At 43.6% G+C, this 20186-nt stretch overlaps 1 protein-coding gene and 1 long non-coding RNA gene across 3 annotated transcripts in view; one reads left to right on the top strand and one right to left on the bottom strand.

The window, feature by feature from the left end:
* Window positions 1-384: 384 nt before the first annotated feature.
* Window positions 385-18002, bottom strand: LOC125931984 (uncharacterized). The gene is made up of 3 exons (XR_007460517.1): window positions 17323-18002; window positions 6707-6762; window positions 385-1687 (listed from the first exon to the last, which is right to left on the bottom strand). It is a non-coding gene; the product is annotated as an uncharacterized LOC125931984 (long non-coding RNA).
* RAP2C (RAP2C, member of RAS oncogene family) overlaps window positions 16742-20186 on the top strand; it is a 15891-nt gene continuing 12446 nt past the window's right edge. The window contains exons 1-2 of one of the 2 annotated variants that reach the window (XM_049644296.1): window positions 16742-16788; window positions 18337-19115. In XM_049644296.1, coding sequence (XP_049500253.1) covers window positions 18843-19115 — 273 coding nt within the window. In that variant the 5' untranslated portion in view covers window positions 16742-16788; window positions 18337-18842. Of the gene's footprint in view, window positions 16789-18079; window positions 18239-18336; window positions 19116-20186 lie in introns of those variants that run through there. The other variant, XM_049644295.1, reaches the window with a different exon arrangement.

The raw sequence follows: 20186 nt of genomic DNA, 5'->3' as shown, positions 1-20186 counted from the left end.
TCTAGTAGACTTTCAGTTTCTGGAGGGCAGGGGATGTTTCTTCTGTGCACTGTATACAATAGGCACTCAATAAGCATTTGTTAATTCCTTACTTTGTGCATAGCTGTTTACCGTTGGCAAGGCTCTTCACGGTAACCCAATGAGATAAGCAAAGCACTATTCTCTTCACCTCTTCACTTACTTTAATTAAAGAAACTGATTGGGGCGCTGTTTCAGTTGGTTAAGCATCCCACTCTTGACTTCAGCTCAGGTCATGATCTCACAGTTCATGGGTTTGAGTCCCACATCAGGCTCTGAGCTGACAGTGCGGACCCTACTTAAGATTCTCTCTCTCTCCCCCTCTCTCTGCCTCTCTCTCTCTCTCTCTAACTCTCTCTCTCTCTCTGTCTCTCTCTCAAAATAAACAAATTAAAAAAAAAAGAAACTGATGGTCAGAATGCACCAGAGCCTCACCTATCTTCAAAGAGTGGGCAAGGATCAGGGCTGAAAGGCCTCCCACTTCTTGCAGAGAGGTCTTTTGCTCCCTCCCCTGGTTCTCCCCATTTGGTTCATTGTTGTAAACCACCTAATTGAATGGGTTTGGGAGTTTCGGGGAATTTTTGATGTTTTGTTTTACCAATTTCAACTTCTATTAGCTTGCAATATAACATAAAGCAAGCCTCGTACAGCATTCTATATCTTTTTGTGAGACAGCTACAATCTAGATTTTAAGAAAGCTTCTCAACTCAAAACTGTACTTTGCAGTTTTTGACCTGTTTTAATTGAGATATAATTGACATGTAACATGACATTTGTTTCAGGTGTACAACATAATGATTTGATATTTGTATACATTGTGAAATATAATCAAATGCTTTTGACAGTGAGTAGTGGAGATCTTTCAGGGCCTGGCCTTTGGTGATGCACGACCCTCTTCTGTTTTCTGGAGCTAAGACAAAGAAAGTAATCTTTCTCTGGAGCCAGCCCAGAACCTAGATCTAATTACATCAAAATACACATTGGCTTAGTGGTTAGTCAATCACATAATTGATGTGAAAAAAACAATACTGTGCATTTTATACCATGCATTATATTTCTTCAACGTCCATTCAGTGACATTACTGCATTCAGACCGTCCATCAATTCTGAGAGGAAAGGTAAGGCAAACATTTTTATCCCCAGGTGAAAGATAAGAAAACAGTCCAGAATGATTAATTACCTCGGGTTGGATAGTTACTATTTCCTTGGCTGTGAAAAAAAAAATTGAGAAGCCTGGAGACTATTTAAAATAACTTTTATCAGCAACCAAGGTGAATATGCACTGTGAGTCAAACAACTTGAAGCTCCATCAAACCAACCAACCACACAACAAAAGAGGGGAAACCCTCGTGTGGCTAACTGGCAAATTCGGAAGGGTTATTGTTGAGAAACAGGTGTCAAATAAATGAAATGTCAGTTTTATTACATTAGTCTCTGGCAGGCAAGTGTGGAAGGCAACGGTGCGCTCTGGCTGGTTGGTTCAAACGGTGTTGCAATACCAAAAAAAGAGAAAATAAATTGTACTAATGTTTCGTACATTGCTCACTGCACAAGAACTTCTTCAACGCGCTACAGAAAAGGGTTCTTTTATGATCCTTGGCAAACTTGAAGGAAGATCCTGATTTCTATCACGATGCCACATAACTTTTCTGGACCTCGGTTTTTTCATCTATAAAATGAGGGAAATGATGGTTATTCCATAGTGGGTTGCTGCGGGAGTTATGCAGCTCAACGTCTAGCACATAATGCAAGGCACCGGTGAGGGGCAAACGAAAATCGCTTGAAAGTAAGTGTTACTTGAAAATGTCTTCCTTCAGAAGTGAAAGATATTACTTGTCACAAAAACGTAATGACAAGGAATAGTTGGGTATAATATTTAACTGCTGATAACATAGCTGATGTTGCTAAGTAAACAAACAGTGAAATCATAAGTATGCTAGGCATGTGCTGTTGTCTTTCAAAGTGCTTCCCTTGGGAGGACATCTACTTGTTCTTGTGATGCTCAAACTATCTCTAGGAATAAGAATTGCCTTCAGAGCCAACTACAGGTCCTCAAGAAAGTCAATCTCATTTCTTAATTGTCACACTTCATTTTTAACTCAAAATTTATGGCCTAGCTCTATCACTTGTCTTATTCATTTGACTTGGCTCTAAATGGCATGTGGCCATTCCCAAACACATTGTCTGCTCTCCAATGACCAAAGTCTATTCCAACTGAGTAAATTTGAACATGTGCCACATGCTGTGAAGGCAGTTATCAAGTATCTTCAAATAATCTTTCAAGGATATTATTTCAAAGAGGCTACACACATGCCTAAGTTCCGGTGTATTTGTTTTTCAATTAATGTCATCACTTCATATTAGCAGTGTCTAAGGGGATATTTGGAGCAGAATAATTGGAGTTGAAGCTAAGGCAAACATCATAGCCTTGTTTTGTTGTTGGAAATGTGTCACTCTCCCTGATATGCCCTATCTCTATCTCTGTACTAGAGGCCTTCTTGACTTCTGGTGGCAAATGTTTGCTAAGTGTTCATGGGACCATTCAACTCCTTACTTTGATTTTTAAGAACATGGACAGTGTTTTATACAACCTTGACTCCCACAAACAACCCAGAATAGTGCCTCATACTGAGTAGAATCATAGATTCATAGACTAGGAGCGCTAAAGAGAACCTTCAGAGATTGAAACTCCAAGCCAGGAAGTGATGAATCTGGGTTATATACTTCTTAGTCTACTGCTGTAGCCAGCATACCACATTTGAATGAATAAACTCAGATGTCCTGGTTGCTTATTATTTGGGTGAATTTGGACATCTAGTATGGGTTGGCAGTCTTATTTCTATAGCCTCCTCTGAACCCTGATTTACTGCTGCAAATACGTTATACTTTGGTATGATGCTCCCAGTCTAAGCCCCCTGCCCCTCGCTCCCTAGCATGATACTACAAATGTATTTTTCTGGATGCATAGGCAAAAATCAGCACAATCTGTGTTATCTAAAACTAATAATGTAGTTGGTTTACCTCTAGCCCATATAGAATAGTAAGTAAATATTGTCCAATTAGCAGTAACACCCAAAATAGGAGATTGTGTTCAGCCACAGTGTTGGTTTTTAAATGATGTGATTTTGTGATGTGATTGTGTGATGATTATGGGAGGCAAAAGTCCAACCAGATGAACTAAATTTTAATATCTACTAAAATGCTGACTAAAGGACAAATCAGCTAGTTGTTTGGGGTCACTTTCCACTCCATAAAAATATCACTTCTAAATGACCCAACTATCCACTGTCACAAATCTGCCACGCCCCTTGTCTCTTAATTCATGGGAATATGCTGTGGTTTAGTAAGAAAGAGTCTTTCCGACACTCTCCATTCTGATACTATCCCAGGTAGTGACTCTGAATTGGACTCTCCCCCTTTAGGTAGAAGTCTAAGTCTCCTGTTTTTCTTCATTCTCTACCTAGTCCATCCCCTATATGGTTCTCTTACCTGCTCTCATCTTGCTGACCCCAAGGCAAATTCAATGAGTGCCTGAAAATAGCTCACAAAGTCCAATTCAACCAAGAGCCCTTGATGTGCAATGCCAGGATACAGGAAGCAGACTCTTCAGTTAGAGCTCCCTTTATAATGTAAACAAATCCCTGTAGGAATTGGATCCAGGGAATCCATCTTTTAAAGAAAGACATGGAGGGGCGCCCGGGTGGCTCAGTCCATTGAGGGACTGACTCTTGATTTTGGCTGGGGTCATGATCCCAGGGTGGTGGGATCAAGCCTTGCGTTGGGCTCCGTGCTGAGTATGGAGCCTGCTTAGAATTCTCTCTCTCTCTCTCTCTCTCTCTCTCTCCCCCTTTCTACTCCTCTCCCAAACTCCTGCACTCTCTCTCTAAAATAAAATCAAATTTTTAAAAAGGCTTTAAAAATAAAAGACACAGAGACAAAATACTCCTCAGAAGTCATTCAAATTTTAACATGAACTTGTACATACTCCTACCCTGCTATTAATGGTATGGAAGGCTCTCACGATAGGCATTTGAATGAAAAAGAAACAGGGTACAAAATACTGTGTGCAGTGTAACAATATATATAGGTATGTCCTGCTTTTCAAAAGTTTGCATCACACCACTTTCCTTTTATGAAAGACATACATTGATACCCATTTTTGCTAAGCGATAGAAATCCAAAGCGGATTTTTGCTTTTAGGAAAAAAGAGGAAACACAAGGAGAGGGTTGAGTGTTGGTTTGGCGGTGAGCTTTTGTAGAGGTGGCTCATTCCCGGAGCAGCGAGAATGGCGCCTCCCAGCCCCTTCCCTGGCGACTACCCTCAGCATGTCAGCATCCAGCCACCAAAGCTTTGAACCATTGTCTGGGAGCATCTGTCCTCTATCTGGATTTATTTTGTCCCTCCATTAGCAAGATGTGTACTAAGTTACCAGAAAATCCTAAGAGAGGTGATTTTTTGGACCTGGGAATGCTCAAATTTTTCCCCATATAATGAATGGCAGTTGTCTCTTAGCTTTAAGCCATTTCAGCTTATGAAAAACTTCATAGGGATGCTCTAGTTTTGGGTAGTGGAGAAAATAGGTATATCTTAAATATAGTACGGTTGATTTGGTGTGATGAGAATGGTCCTTTACTTCTGTGGTCTCCCCAAATCCCATAACCCCAGTCTAATCATGAGAAAAACATCAAGCAAACCCCACTGAGGGACATTCTATAAATACATGACCAGTACTCCCCAAAACTGTCGATGTCGGGGTGTCTGGATGGCGCAGTAAGTTAAGCAGCTGACTCTTGGTTTTGGCTCGGTCATGTCATGGTTCTGAGTTCGAGCCCCTGGTTGGTCTCTGCACTGACAGAGTGGAGCCTGCTTGGAATTTTTCTCTCCCTCTCGCTCTCTGCCCCTTCCGGGCTCTCTCTCTCTCTCTCTTTCTCTCTTAATAAATAAATAAATAAACATAAACATTTTAAAAACCTGTCAATATCAACAAAAACAAAGAAGGTGTGAGAAAATGTCACAGCTAGGAGGAGCTTAAGAAAATAGGACAACCAAACGTAATGTGGTAACTAATAGATGAGATCTCAGGCAGATAAAGGACATTAGCTAAAAACTAAGGAAGTGTGAAAAACATATAGACTGCTATCAATCATAATGAAGCAATATTGATTCATCAATTTTAACAAGTGTACCATACTAATGTAAGACGTTAATAATAGGGGAAACTAAGTGGGGGCTATATGGGTACTCTCTGCACTATCCTCACAATTTTTCTACAAATGTCAATCTATTATAAAAGAAAAGTTTCTTGAAAAATACACAACTGTAGCTACCTCTGGGTAGAAGGATTTTAGGTAAACTTTATGTTCTTCCTTTCCACAGTTCATAGTTTTCTACAATATGTGTATTGCTTTAGTAATAAGAAGAAACGAAAATTTCTTTTTTTTTTTTTTTTTGAGAGAGAGAGAGAGAGAGAGAGTGAGAGCATATGAGCGGGGAGGGCAGAGAGAGAGGGAGGGAGAAAATCCCAACCAGGCTCCACGCCCAGCACGGAGCCTGACGTGAGGCTGATCTCACAACGGTGACATCATGACATGTGCCAAAACCAAGAGTGGGAGGCTTAACTGACTGAGCCGCCCAGGCGCCCAAAACATCTATTTCTAAAAGTATGTGAATCTATATTTTATTCATCACAAGAACATCTGCATACATTTAAACATTGCATATGTGTACCAGATCTATTCATTGTGCAAAAGGTTCGTTGTTTATATTGATTTGCAAGCCCCTAAAGGATCTACAGCCCTTAATTAATTAGAGGAGAATAGGATAAGAAGTGGGAAAATAATTCATAATGTCCCTGTAAATTATGAATAGTGGGACTCAGTTCACACTTAAAAGACATTTCCTAACCTTTTTCTCTTAAAAATTTATTTTTGAGAGAGAGAGGGAGACAGAGTGTGAGTGGGGAAGGGGCAGAGAGAGAGGGAGATACAGAATCCCAAACAGGCTCCACGCTGTCAACACACAGCCCAACTTGGGGCTTGAACCCACAAACCATGAGATCATGACCTGAGCCAAAGTCCAACGCTTAACCGACTGAGCCACCCAGGCACCCCGACATTTTCCTAACGCTCATCTTTTCTGACACCCAAAAATGTGCCAAAAAAGGATTTACTTTTCAAGCTGAATTCTCCTATTTGCACATATTTAATTTCAGTTTTCAAATTTACATAAATTATAGAGAGGGAGAAATAAAGGGCTTTATTTCCTGTTAGGTACCTGGCATGCTGTCATTGGTGAGTACAAGTTTCCTTCCTTACCTTCTTCTTTGTCATTAGGCCTGTTGCTCTTATATTTTTTGTAGCACATACTTGACCTCAGATGTCACCCTAAGTGTCCAAAAATTCATCCCCCAAAACATGGTTTACAGTTATAATAGGTGGCTGAAGGGGCCAGCATAAACAAAGGATAAACCTCACTTTAATCTATCAAAATTTGTTATGAAATACTCCCTAGATGCTGGGGATACAGGGCCCGACACGTAGTACTGGTCAAGAAATATTTGTTGAGTTAATGAACAAGGTTCCTGTCATCAGGGAGTTTATACACTAATGAAAAAGCAGACAAACAGACAATTAAAATACAATGCGTAAGCATAGTGTTCTATGGGAGCAAAGAAGAGGGGTGCCTTACCTTCCCTGAAGCACTGAAGGGTGGCATCCTCAAAGACAAGACATTTAAGCTCAAATCTAGGGGAGAGAGTAGGCGTTAAATGGGAGAGGTGATGAGTATGGGGTGGGAGAATTTGGAAAAGAGGAAGGTACAGAGGCAAATATGCTCATGGTCTGTCTAAGGAATAATTTATGTAGGGGGTGGTTCCTGCTGAGAATTCATAAGTGAAAAATGTTTTAAAGTCTCTTTGGAACCAAATTAAGGAGATCCTTGAATAGGTACTTCATCTTGGAAGCAATGAGGCATTACCACTTTCCTGTCTGAGTGGGGCACTGACTGATGTATGCAAAGTAGTATTTGAGAACAGCATTCTAGAAATCTTGGGTTGACCTGGAAGGGAGAAAGCACAAGTTAGAAAGGGGAATTAGGAGGCTGCTGTAGTGAGAGGTGATGAGAACCTGAGCTGAGATAATGAGGCTGAGAATAGGAAGAAGTGGTGGCAAATGCATGCAGGAAATACTCATGAGGAAGAATCAATAGAATTTGGTGGCCTGACCAAGTGTGAGAGGGAAAGGGAGATAATCCATACACAGATACTCATTAAGTACATGTGCTTCATCACTTGATTTGACTTGCCTCGGTTCTAAACTAGACCTTGCATCAGAATCCCCTGATGGGCTTAATTCAAACACAGATTCCTGGGCCCAACCCCTGAGTTTCTGATTCAGTAGGTCTTTGATGAGATCTGAGACTACATTTCTAACAAGTTTGCAGGTGATATCAATGCTACCTCTCTGGAAACTATACTTTGGAACAATTGGAGTATGGACTATGTCATACCATTTCTAGCAAACAGGCCATTAGAATCACGTTTTTAGTCTTTTCAACATATGGTGCTAGAACAACTAGTTAGCCACATGCAAAAGAATGAAATCAGACCCTTACCTCATCATATATGTATATGTATGTGTATATATAGGATGATACCCAAAGTCCTATTTTTATTTTTTTTTATTTTTTTTTTATTTTTTATTTTTTTTTTCTTTATTTTTGGGACAGAGAGAGACAGAGCATGAACGGGGGAGGGGCAGAGAGAGAGGGAGACACAGAATCCGAAACAGGCTCCAGGCTCCGAGCCATCAGCCCAGAGCCCGACGCGGGGCTCGAACTCACGGACCGCGAGATCGTGACCTGGCTGAAGTCGGACGCTTAACTGACTGCGCCACCCAGGCGCCCCCCAAAGTCCTATTTTTAATAACTGGTGATGGTGGTACCATTGACTGTGATAGGAAACACAAGAGGGGGAAGTTCTGGAGATCAAAAGAAAAAACAAGGAGGGGCACCTGGCTGGCTCAGTCAGTAGAGCATGCGACTCGATATCCAGGTTATGAGTTTGAGCCCCACTTGGGTGTAGAGATTGCTTTAACACACACACACACACACACACACACACACACACACACATATGCTGAATATCAGACATAGTAAGTTTGAGATGCCCTTACCATCAGCCAACTCCCTTGGCTCTCAAAATGATCGTCTGGGTTAAATTTGTTCATCTTGTCCACATGGGAAGAGCATTCACTGAATTAATTAGCCCAAGTGCTGTCATCAGCTTGAAAATTAGATTTCTTGGGGCGCCTGGATGGCTCAGTCAGTTAAGCATCCAACTTCGGTTGACGTCATGATCTCACAGATTTGTGAGCTCCAGCACGCATGAAGCTCTCCACTGTCAGTGTGGAGCCTGCTTCGGATCCTCTGTCTCCCTCTCTCTCTGTCTCTCTTTCTCTCATTCTCTCTCTCTCTAGCTCTCAAAAACAAACACACATTTTTTAAAAAGGAAAATTAGATTTCTCTTTTTAAAATGATTTATTATCCAGACTTTTAGTAACTGGTTCACAGGAGTGGGTTCACCCCTGTACCCTCACCTTCAAACTTCTAATCCCTCAACTTTCCAGGTGACACAAAACGGAGTCCAGACCATTAAAAGCTGGAGGTCAAACTAAGACCTATAATTCCTCAAATCTTGGTGGTTTCTCTAAGGGGCCCACTTAGCAGCAGCAACCCAGCCTCTCACTCAGTGACGCTGTCACAGCAACAAGGATGTGTGTTGTGCCTTCTTTGTTTAAATCCAGGAAATGGATTTTATTGTTATTGTTATCAAAATTTCGAAAATAAAGAGAAAACAAAAGGGGGACGTTTCTAGTTTAATCTTTTGCTGCCACCTAGTGCCAGAACTCAGCATATTCAGCTAGCTGCTCCAGATAAGAAAAAAAATTAACAAGGTTTAATGCATCGCCACCAATTCGAAACAGACAATAACAATGAGCTATTTTAGCAAACAGTATCTATCTTTAAATTAATTTTTCACATTGTTTCTCACATTTTTAAAGATTTGATTTTTAAGTAATCTCTACACGGTGGGTGGGGCTTGAACTCTTGACCCCAAGATCAAGAGTCACAGGCTCCACCAACTGAGCCAGCCAGGCTCCCCAGTATTTCTCAAACTTATAGATCAGCCGTTTTAAGCATTCAGGCACCAGCCCTTCTAAATTACTGAGAATTCAATTTTCAGGCAATTTCTTTCTAAGCCTCAATTTTGGTTACCTGCTGGGGGGATTCCTGAGAGCACTTGGAGGCCCAAGTAGGTCAGAATATCACTTTCTGTTAGTTGTGAAGCACTTGCACAAATTCTCCTGGGAAGGGGAGTCAAATGGGACTGGAGTCTATAATGGTCTCATAACCATAATTTGCAACTTTTTTAAAGATGTATTTTATTGTCAGAAAGAGAGAGAGAGACTGCGCAGGGGAGAGGTGCAGAGAGAAAGAGAGAATCTTAAGCAGGCTCCATGCTGGGGTGGGCCTCGATCCCAAGACCCTAGGATCACCACCTGAGCCTAAATTAAGAGTCCAACGCTCAACCAACTGAGCCACCAACGTGCCCCCATACTTGGCAACTTTTAAAGAATCTTCAATTTCAGATTAAGGGTTTACACTATATAGCTGAAATTTAGCCTGCAATGTAATTATCATAAATTGCCATTTCTCAAGAAGAATAAAATAGTAAGTGGAGGAGGGGAAGAATGACTTTTTTCCTAGCTTTAGTGAGACATAATTGACCTATAACATCGTGTAAGTTTAAAGTGTACAAGGCGATGATTTCATATGTGTGTACTTTGTGAAATGATTACCACAATATGGTTAGTTAATACGTCCTTCACCTCGCATAGTTCCCTTATTTGTATGTGTGCACACACGTGTAGGGGTGTGTGTGTGTGTGCGTGTGGTGAAGATTTTTACGACCTACTCTCTTAATAACTTTCAAAGATACAATACGGTATTGTTAGCTGTAGTCACCATCCCCAGAACTTATTTATCTTCTAACTGGAAATTTGTACCCTTTGACTATCTTTACCCATTTCCCTCAACGACCTGCCCCTGCCAACCACTAACCTACTGTTTCTATGAGTTTGGGTTCTTCTTGTTCTTTCAGATTCCACGTATAAGCGAGACCGTAGCATATTGGTCTTTGTCTGACTCATTTCACTTAGCATAATGTCCTCTGGTTTCATCCATGTTGTCACAAATGGCACTATTTCCTTTTTTTTAAAGGCTGAATAATATTTTATATATATTTCCATGTCTCAGCTGTTGTAAATAATGTTGCAGTGAACACGGGGATGCAGATATGTCTTCAAGAGAGTGATTTAATGTCTTTTTTTATTTATTTAAATTCAAGTTAGTTAACATACAGTGTAGTCTCGGCTTCAGAAGTAGAAACCAGTGATTCATCACTTACATACAACACCCACTGCTCATCCCAACAAGTGCCCTCCTTAACGTCCATCACGCATTTACCCCATCCCCCCACCCACCTCCCCTCCAGCAACCCTCAGTCTGTTCTCTGTATTTAAGAGTCTCTTAATGGTTTCCCTCCCTGTCTATTTTCAACTTATTTTTCCTTCCCTTCCCCTGTGTTCATCTGTCGTGTTTCTTAAATTCCACATATGAGTGAAATCATATGATATCTGTCTTTCTCTGACTGACTTATTTAGCTTCAATTTCCTTTGTAGATAAACCCAGAAGTGGGATTGCTGGATCAATTGCTAATTCTATTTTAAAGTTCTTGAGGAACCTCCACACTGTGTTCCATAGTGGCTGCACCAATTTGCATTCCTGCAGACAGTGCACGAGGGTTCTGTTCTCTCCATATCCCCTCCGACACTTGTCATCTCTTGTCTCTCTGATAATGGCCACAGAATGACTTCCTATGGCATGCGGTAATTTTGAGAAAACTGGCATATTTGCATACATATCATTACAACCAGGGTTTGAACTATTGTGTGGTAATAAATCGTGTAGGTGGTAGAAGCATTTGAGAGGATTACATTTGTATTTGTAAATGGTGTAGTTACAAGGGCAAAGTAAGACATGAAAAGTATAAGGTTTGTTAAAATAAATGTACCAGTTCTCCGCTTGAATCTTCTGCGTCCACCAGCTGTGCGAGCTTATGTAAGTTACTTAACTTCCCTGCGCCTAGTTTCCTCACCTCTAAACGAGGGATGATGACAATAGTACTTGCTGTGAGGATTGAAGTGTTCCACCAGATTCTTGACACCTAGCGAGTGCCCGATAAATAATAACTGCTATTTGTAATAATAGCATTAAAAATAATTAAGCTTACCCCTCGCCTCCTCCCATGGAGTTAAATATGGTCCCCCTGGAAGAGAAAGAGGCTCCCTGTTGTAAATGCTCCAAGGCATTTGGGAAGGTAATTGCGGCAACCTCAGCATCAGCAGCAGGTGCCACAGACCCAAGGTCAGGTGGTCCCTGGCAGGTCGTGCAAGCATGTTCTCAGAGAAGACATGGAATCAGTAGGAACAACCAGCCTTGCTCAAGGTCAGAGAAACAGGAGAATAAAGCCCGAATTCTTTAACATTGTCTTACCACCCATTCGCTACTTTATACTCCAGGGAAACAGAACTTATTGCTGTGAAACAAGGTGGTGAATATATTGTAGGCTCTGGGGACAGACTGGCCTGAGTTTGAATTCTAGCTCTGCCACCAATAAGCTATGCAACTTTGTAGAAGTTACCTAACTTCTCTGAGCCTTACTCCCTTCATTATAAAATTGGGAATGATAATGATAGCACTTAACTCTTGAGGCTATTGCAAGAATTAAATAAAATGATGTGGTGTAAATCACAATGCCTGTCATAGAGTCTGTCATCCATAAATCCCTATCATTATACCATGAAATCATCCAACTTGCCCCAACATCAAATACGGCCTTCATATTTGAAGTAGCCTGGTAGTTTCGAATGAATTGCAATAATCTGAGAAGTACGTCTTCCCTGTCTTTAGCTTTCTAAAGTTCAAACCTGACCATAATCACCGTTTATTAAACACTTACCATATGCCAGGCATTTAGGTACTTTTTCTTAGTCTTTGCAACACCTAAATGAGGCAGACATTATTTTCCCCTTTACACATGCCAAAAGGGAGGCTCAGAGAAGGTTAAGTAACTTTCCCTGGGTCATATAAGCATCACGACCAATATTTGAACCTGGGCCTGGGTGCCGAATCCCCTACTTTCGCTCAGTGTAGTACTCCCTGACCTTTGTAAAATCACCTTCCATGACTTCCAACAGCCTTCAGGGGAAAGGTCACACCCCTCAGGTTACTACATAAGGCTTTGCTTTATCTGGCTCTACTGCCCCCCGCCCCCCCCCCAGACCCTTCTGACCTCCTCACCTACAGCCCAATCACCTCTTGAAAAAACAAAAAAACAAAAAAACAACCTTCCCTAATGCCCTTCCTGAGTCTCCCAGAGCACCCTGGCCATATCTGTATCATGACACTTGTCACATTGTAGTAACTATTGATTTCATTGTATGTGTTCTTCAAAAGGCCACGAACTCCTTAGGACACTGTGTCTTATCCATCTTTTTATTCCCATTATCTGGCAAAGTGCTTGCCACAGAGTAGGAATGTAATCAATGTGTATCGAATGACTGACTGAATGAATGAATGAATGAATAGGTAAACCGTTGAATATTGAGGAGGGAAGGCCCAAGTATAAAGTCCCACCACTTTTTTTACAACAGCAGTGCTTAAGGTGGGGTCCCTGGACCGGCAGTAGCAGCATTGGGGAACTTAGAAATGCAAATTATCTGCCCTACCCCAGCATCAGAAACTGGGGGGTGGGGCCCCACCTTCTGTATTTTACAATCCTCCAGGTTACCTTCAAGTGTCTGTAAGTTGCGAGTATATTTATACATCGGATTTAAATTGCCAATAAACACGCATATATAAACAACAAAAAAGATTATGTTTATTATTAATACTAAGTCCTTAAATGTATTTAGTTCTTAACGGATTACAAAATACTTTCCTCACTACTATATTTGAAAGGAAAGATGGAATAGAGAGGGAGAAGGATTAAGGAGTTCAGATCAGTGTGTTACACTCTTATTTAGCAGGCCCCTGAGTTCCTAGAGAGAGAACTTTCTCAGCTGTCACATCAGGAAAAGAAGAGTTTTGTGCCTCTATAGGAGTGTTTTCCTGGCCAGGCTGGAGAAGTGACTTCTGATAAGTAGCCCTTCCCATGAAATCCCATTGGTTGGGTGAAGTATTCCAGGTGGGCAAAGTTGGGATGTGATTAAATCGTAGTTGGGGTTGTAGGAGAGGTGACACTATGGGCAAGAAGGCATACCCAGACTTTGAGGGGTACGTGAGTATTTTTAATTCTTTATGCCGACGTGAAGTTTCAGTCAGTGGAAGATGCAGCGTGCAAAATTACACGACCACATTCTTAGTTTAAAAAATATGTTTTCACTCTCAGGGAAAAATACTGTGAAAGGAATTAAAATTTTATGGTGATTTTCTTTGGGTAGTGGTATTTAACCTTTTTAGAAAAGAGTTTTTTTGCAAAGAACTTTTTTTATAATGAGAAAGAGATAATAAAGTTATAAAATTGGTTCTGTGTACCTGGGGAGACTGATATGCAGAACCAGCAGCTGGTGTAGCTGGACGCAGGATTTGAAAAGGAAGACTGGAATCTCAGAGGCTAGAAGGAGCTGGGAAGAACCCAGAACAATATGTATCAAGGGGCCTCCCTAAAGCACTGAAATAAGAAGAGGTGATGCCCTGCCGAAGTAGGACACTACTGACACGGGTTCTGCTAATCCAAAGTCAACTTCAAGCCAAAGAGAGGGAAGCGTCTGGGACACGAATAGAACGGGGCTTGGGTTTCTTCCCAGGATCTGGAAGGTGAAAGGGCTCACTGGGAGGGTGGAAGTGAGGGAAAACGATCCAGAACAGTTCATGGCTGCAGGGTTTGCAACCCAAAGAGGTATAAACTGGAAAGGGAGGGATAACAGAAGTGAACAATCGGTGCCCGAAGCAAACGTTCACACTTTAAACTTGTGCCAAGCTAATTGCATAAAACAGGATTGTGTACCTGTAACTTACATGTTCTGCATACAGTTTATACCCTATGATTTCTTCACAACGCTAAAAATCAGCTGTGTTCTTACAGATGATTCCCCGAGCAATAGTTACTTTGGAGTGGAGGCTGATACGGAATTAAAGCAAAAGTTCTAAATCTCAAGGGCATACTCTCTGGAGAAATTGCCCTCCCCCATCCTTGAACCTTGGGAGTGGAAAGTTATTATCTGAGCAGTTTACATGTATTAAGCAGTTAGTGTTTAGAAGACTAAGTGCTTTGACTGCATCGTCTCATTTATTCTTCAAAGGAGACTTATGAGCTTAGATACTGCTATTATGTCCAACTTTACAAATGAGGGAATGAAGATCTAGCTGGCAAATGACGTTAGGAAGATTTGACTCTGAAGCCCGAATTCCTTCTATGATACTACCCTACATTTCTTAGTCCTGAGCATACCCTGAAGCAAGTAACAGCTATAAAATTAGTAATACCTAGGGTGAGGTTATAAAAAACCACATACGGTCATACTGTGCTGGTAGGAATGTAAATTGGTATGATCTTTCTGAAGGACAATTTAGCAATATTCACCAGAGAATTTTCTTTTTTTTTTTTTTTAACTTTTTTTTTTTTTATTTATTTTTGGGACAGAGAGAGACAGAGCATGAACGGGGGAGGGGCAGAGAGAGAGAGGGAGACACAGAATCGGAAACAGGCTCCAGGCTCCGAGCCATCGGCCCAGAGCCCGACGCGGGGCTCGAACTCACGGACCGCGAGATCGTGACCTGGCTGAAGTCGGACGCTTAACCGACTGCGCCACCCAGGCGCCCCTCACCAGAGAATTTTCAATGCAATACCGTTTTGTTGCAATTCTTTCAATTACCGAGATACGGTAAGGGAAAACAAGCAAGGTGGGGAACGGTGTGTATACTAAGATTACTTTTATAATATGTTTTAAAAATACATATAGTAGATGGATTGACAGATATACCAGCATCTAAATAACATTTTCCCCTGAAACTCAAAAAGCTTTTAACGACAAATATCTTTGGAAAGAGTAACTCGCTTATTATTTTTGTGCCACTGGGAGATACTTGGGCTTTTAAAGTTTTGTTTTCCTCTTTATGTTCATTGCCTTAAAAAAATAACACTTTATTAAATCTTTTAAATAAAACCAAACAGCTAGCATTCATTCAGTGTTCCTCACGAGCAATGAACTGAGCTAAGTATTTTACCTACACTGCTTCACTGTATTCTCACATTGAATGGTTAGCACCATTTTACAGATGAGGAGTTAGACCCTTGGGCAGGTGAAATCACTTGCTTGAGGTGTCCCAGCGAAGGAGGTGGGCAAGCTGCGGTTTCACTGCCTGTGTGTTCAGTTCAGAGCCCTTGGCACTCAATTGTGCCCTTGGAATTGGTTTTTATACTCTCATTGCCTAATAAAAGTAAACTGGCGAACAACTGCACTCTAATGAGATAATGTATGTGAAAATACTTTTCTAAGTATAGAGATGTTTGGGGAGGAAAGAACAGGCAGCGGGAGGGAGTTTAACTTGGGCCGACCTGTCCACTGACCCCTAGATAGTCAGGATTTTGTTTTTTGGGGAAGTAATGATCAATCACTTTTTTTTTCTCCTTTAAAAATATTATAAAATTATATTTATTCCCCCTGTCCCCAATAACATCTGATCATTGTTTAAAAGCTAAAATGCGATGGAGAAATGGAAGTCCTTTTAGAATACCTCACATGGATAGTTCATGACTTCCTTTAGGTTTTAATGTCTATGTAACTATATATCACACACACTCCCACATATTTTACGTAGGTGCGAGCAATTGTATATTTGCTCAGTGTCTTGCTTTCAGCCTTATCACATATCCTGACCATCTTTTCATATCAGCACTTACAAATATTTTCTTTTTAATAGCTGAATAGTATCCATTTTGCGAATGTACACACACACACACACACACACACACACACACACAATTACTTTTTGCATTGTCTACTGAAGGACATTTAAGCTACTTCCAACTGTTTGCTTTCCTAAGTGTTGCTGTAATGAATCCCCTTCCCAAGAAAGTTCAGAGGGAGCTTCACACTGAGTGGGACATTTGTCAACCCTGTAGCTGATAAGAGTGACCCAGTGGGACTCTGTAGTGAAGGGAGGAGCATGTTCCACTGTGTGGAGAAACAAAGAACTCTCTCCAAAACACTTTGGCCAACACAATCAGAGCCATGAGAGTTGCCAACAGGTGGGACAACCTCAAAGAGTTCCCTAATGTGACAGTTTAGTAACAGAGCAGAGGCTTGCTGCTGTTGCTCAACAGCGATTGCTGGGTCAGAAGAGGAATTTGCAGACTCAGTTACAATCAGGGCTGGTGCAGGGCTGTGGGTCCCACCAGACAGTCTGGAGACAGCAAGACAGGGAGATGGGCAGCAGAGCTCCAAATCGGGCAACGGCACGTGTGGAAGGAGCAGTGACCTATGAGGGGACTCCTACCTCCTAAACCAGCCTCTTCCAGCAGAGGGCAGTGCCTCAGATATCAGGCGGGACTCAGGCCAGCTGGAGCCAGAGCTGGGGACTTCGCTGGACAGATTGCAGCAGCCCTGAGCCGAGGAGAAATTGAACTAAACTGTCCTTTGGCTACTGTAAGTGACATTGGGGAATCCTCCGCGAAAGACCCAGCGGGAACTTCACACTACCGTGATTTGCCTGCTTTCTAATGTCTGCCAGTTCGGGTTTGGTCATAAATCTCTTTGTACAGGGTCTGGCTGGTGGGGGCTTGCAAGTCAGGGAATTTGGAATCAATTTAACTCGACTGGCCACCGAGTATCTCAGGTTTCTGGGTGCATGCTTGAATCAAAGAGGGAGTGACGTGCCTGAAATATAACCTAGCCTTCTGGCCCCGGGGCTCTGTGGAGCTGACACGAAGTTTACAAATAGAAAGTCAGCAGAGGGAAAGATAGGAAAGAAGTAACAATTTTATCTAAAAATAGAAACTTAGTGTCTAACACCAGTCCTTCCCTTGTGCGTTTCAATGACCATGAAGGATGACCGTTAAAACAAACTTCAGCGTGGAAGAGCCAGCCACGCAAACTGCAGTGCATGCACGTAAGAAAAGATTCAAAGCAGTTAGTCGGCCTGAAACATTTCCAATCAACTGTTCCCTGAGCGTTGCTTACCTTTCCTGCTGTGTAGCGGTTGGAATCAAATAGGGGGGCAAAGCTGAGTTACTGTCAGATAAAGTGTATTTCTACTCCTGTTGTTTTTGAGCCTTGTGATACGAAGGAAAGGGGTGACTCTGGCATTTGCTGGTGGAGTTGAGTAGATCTGCCGGATGATAAAAGTACCGTGTGTGTTTAATGATTTGTCAGGCACGGCTAAGTAAAAGCCATCACCGACGAAAGCCGTGCAATAGCGAAGTCTAGAGGGAGTTCGCACGCATTTCTCAGACAAGCGTCAAGTGGAAGAAATACCAGCAAAGAGAATAAACTTTCTTGGCTGCTTTATTTTCCTCGTCACTTCTAGTCCAGGGATGTTTGGCGCTCTCCCGGCGGCTAGATGATCGCCGGCCCTCCCGCTCCGGCCAAGCAGCCGCTCGAGTCCTCAGGCCGCGGAGACGCGCAGGGGCTGCAGCGGGTTCGGGGTGGGACGGCGGCGGCAGCGGGCGGGGAGAGGGAGGCCGCCGGAGCTCCTCAGCGAGGCCCTATGCCGAGGCCGCGGCCCCGACCCGGGAGCGTCCCCGGCCGCCTCGCTCGGCAGGGCGCGGCCCCAGCGCCACCCGGCTCGCCCCGCAGAGGTGGGACTTTCCCCACCGGAAGTGATCCCGGCCAGTCTCGGGGAACTGGGGCACCTCAGCCAGTGTGTCAGGGAAACCCTTCCGGGTGTGTGCTGGGCGGGGGGGGGGGGGGGGTGAGAAAAAAAAGAGGTGGCTTCGCCTGGAGTGGCCGCCGCCGCCGCCGCCGGACGGCCCCCGCCCCTTTCCCCTCCGCGAGCAGCGGCGCTGGGGCGGCGGTGAGACGGAGGAGCCGGCCGCTGGCCATGGCCTCGGCGTGACGGAACCTCCCGGGGGGCGGCCGGGCGGGTGCGGACTGCGGGGTAAGCGGCGGCGTTGGCGGAGGCGGCCGGGTCGGGGCGGGAGCTGCGGCGGGGGGTGGGGGGGGGCGGCGGGTAACGCGCCCCCTCTCCCTCCACAGGCCGGACGACGCCCGCGGGAGCCGCGCGGCCCAGAGACCCGCCCGGGCGGCAGCGAGTGGAGCCGAGCCCACAGGCCCGGGCCGGCCCGGCGGCGCGAGCAGGAAGCGGGGTCCCTGGGCCCTTTTGTGTGAAGGGCGGGGGAGGGGTGCCGGGCCGCCCGTGGCCGCGGGGGCCTCCCCATCCGCGGCCCCCACCGCTTCCCTCGGGGGCGCGGCGCGTCTCCCCACCCCGCCCCTCCGGGCTCGCCCTCCTCCCCACGCCCCCTGCCTGGGCCGCAGTTCCTATAGGAAGGGCATCACCGTCCCATCCCCACCCACCCGACACTTGGCTCTTTCCCCTCCCCCCCTCCTTTAACTTCCTCTTCTTCCCCCGTCGGGCCCTCTGCCTCTCCGCACTCTCCTCCCCGGTTCGCAGATTTCCGCCCACCTTCCGCCTCCCCGAGCCGCCGCAGCTAGCGGGGTGTTCTTTTCCCTCCCTCTGGTAGGAGTTGCTGAAGGTGAGACTCATGAGGGAATACAAGGTAGTGGTGTTAGGGAGCGGAGGGGTTGGCAAATCTGCCCTCACCGTGCAGTTTGTCACCGGGACTTTCATTGAGAAATATGACCCCACCATTGAAGATTTCTACCGCAAAGAGATCGAAGTGGACTCTTCCCCCTCCGTGCTGGAAATTCTGGACACCGCGGGCACTGAGCAGTTTGCCTCCATGAGAGATCTCTACATCAAAAACGGCCAAGGTTTCATCCTGGTTTATAGCCTGGTTAATCAACAGTCTTTCCAGGTAACCAAACCGAGTCTTGTAATTTGTTACAAGGGGGTGTGGTGATCCCACATTTACTTCTGGTGTGCTTGAGCAGTGCGTTAATGACTGTGTTTTGCTTTCTGAAAAGTTAGACATGGCGCATTTTTGAGGTTACTTCTGGCACGGAAAAGTATCGGGTTGTTTCTATAGAGAGTCTAAAGTAACAACCGTCAACAAATATTCTAAAGTTATTTCTGAGTCGCAGGAAAAGTGAGAAAGGAATAGGTCGGGCTGTTTGTGTTTAGCCTGGGGTAGAACCTTCCAAAATTGCTGGTTCAATTCAACAAGTATTGATTAACGTACTTAACACAACAACGTTTAACAGACGGTCTCAGGTAAATAGGGCACTTTGGAAGGAAAATTATTTGGAGCCGGTATCTGTAACTCCTCTGTGGCTGCCTTCCCCGCCTTTTCCTCTGTTCTCACCCAAGTTTCTCAACCAGATTCATAAATCTTGGTGGTGCAAGATGAAGAACCGAAGACCTGCCTTCTAGGCATTTTACTTTGCGGGTGTGAAGGAAAGTTACTAATTGAAAAGACTGGTACCTAGAATATAACCAACAAAAATCTGCACTGACGCTCCTGCAGTTGATCGAGTTGTTTCTGATAACACGGACTATATTTATACAAAATATGTGGATCTGGGAACACTGAACAAGTGCAAATTTCTAACCCTGGCTGGGTGGCCAAGCTGGGGCTGGTCCAGTTTCTTCCGAATATCTGCCCTGTCCTTCACTGGGAGACCGACTGAAAGTTTAACATTATTTTAAGAGATGCAGTAAATGTTGCTATTTATTCCTTGAAAATAAATAACCTCATATTGACCCATTCTATTGACCTCCATTGATTTAGGAAATGGATATTTTTTTTTCTGCATTTAAAGGTATGTGCTTAATGTTGCTTACTTAAGAGACGTTAAGTGCTCTAGCAAATACAATGTGCTAATTCCACTTTTCTTAGTATTTAAATTGCAGTACTATAGTGAAGTTTTCCAGTAACCACATATAGCAACTTCAGGATATTTTTCCTCACAGATAATAAGTATTGTGA

Source organism: Panthera uncia, chromosome X (genome assembly GCF_023721935.1).
Source record: "Panthera uncia isolate 11264 chromosome X, Puncia_PCG_1.0, whole genome shotgun sequence".
Classification (NCBI taxonomy): domain Eukaryota; kingdom Metazoa; phylum Chordata; class Mammalia; order Carnivora; family Felidae; genus Panthera; species Panthera uncia.
Note: the sequence above shows the minus strand (reverse complement) of the source record. Positions and strands in the feature narration are given on the sequence as shown.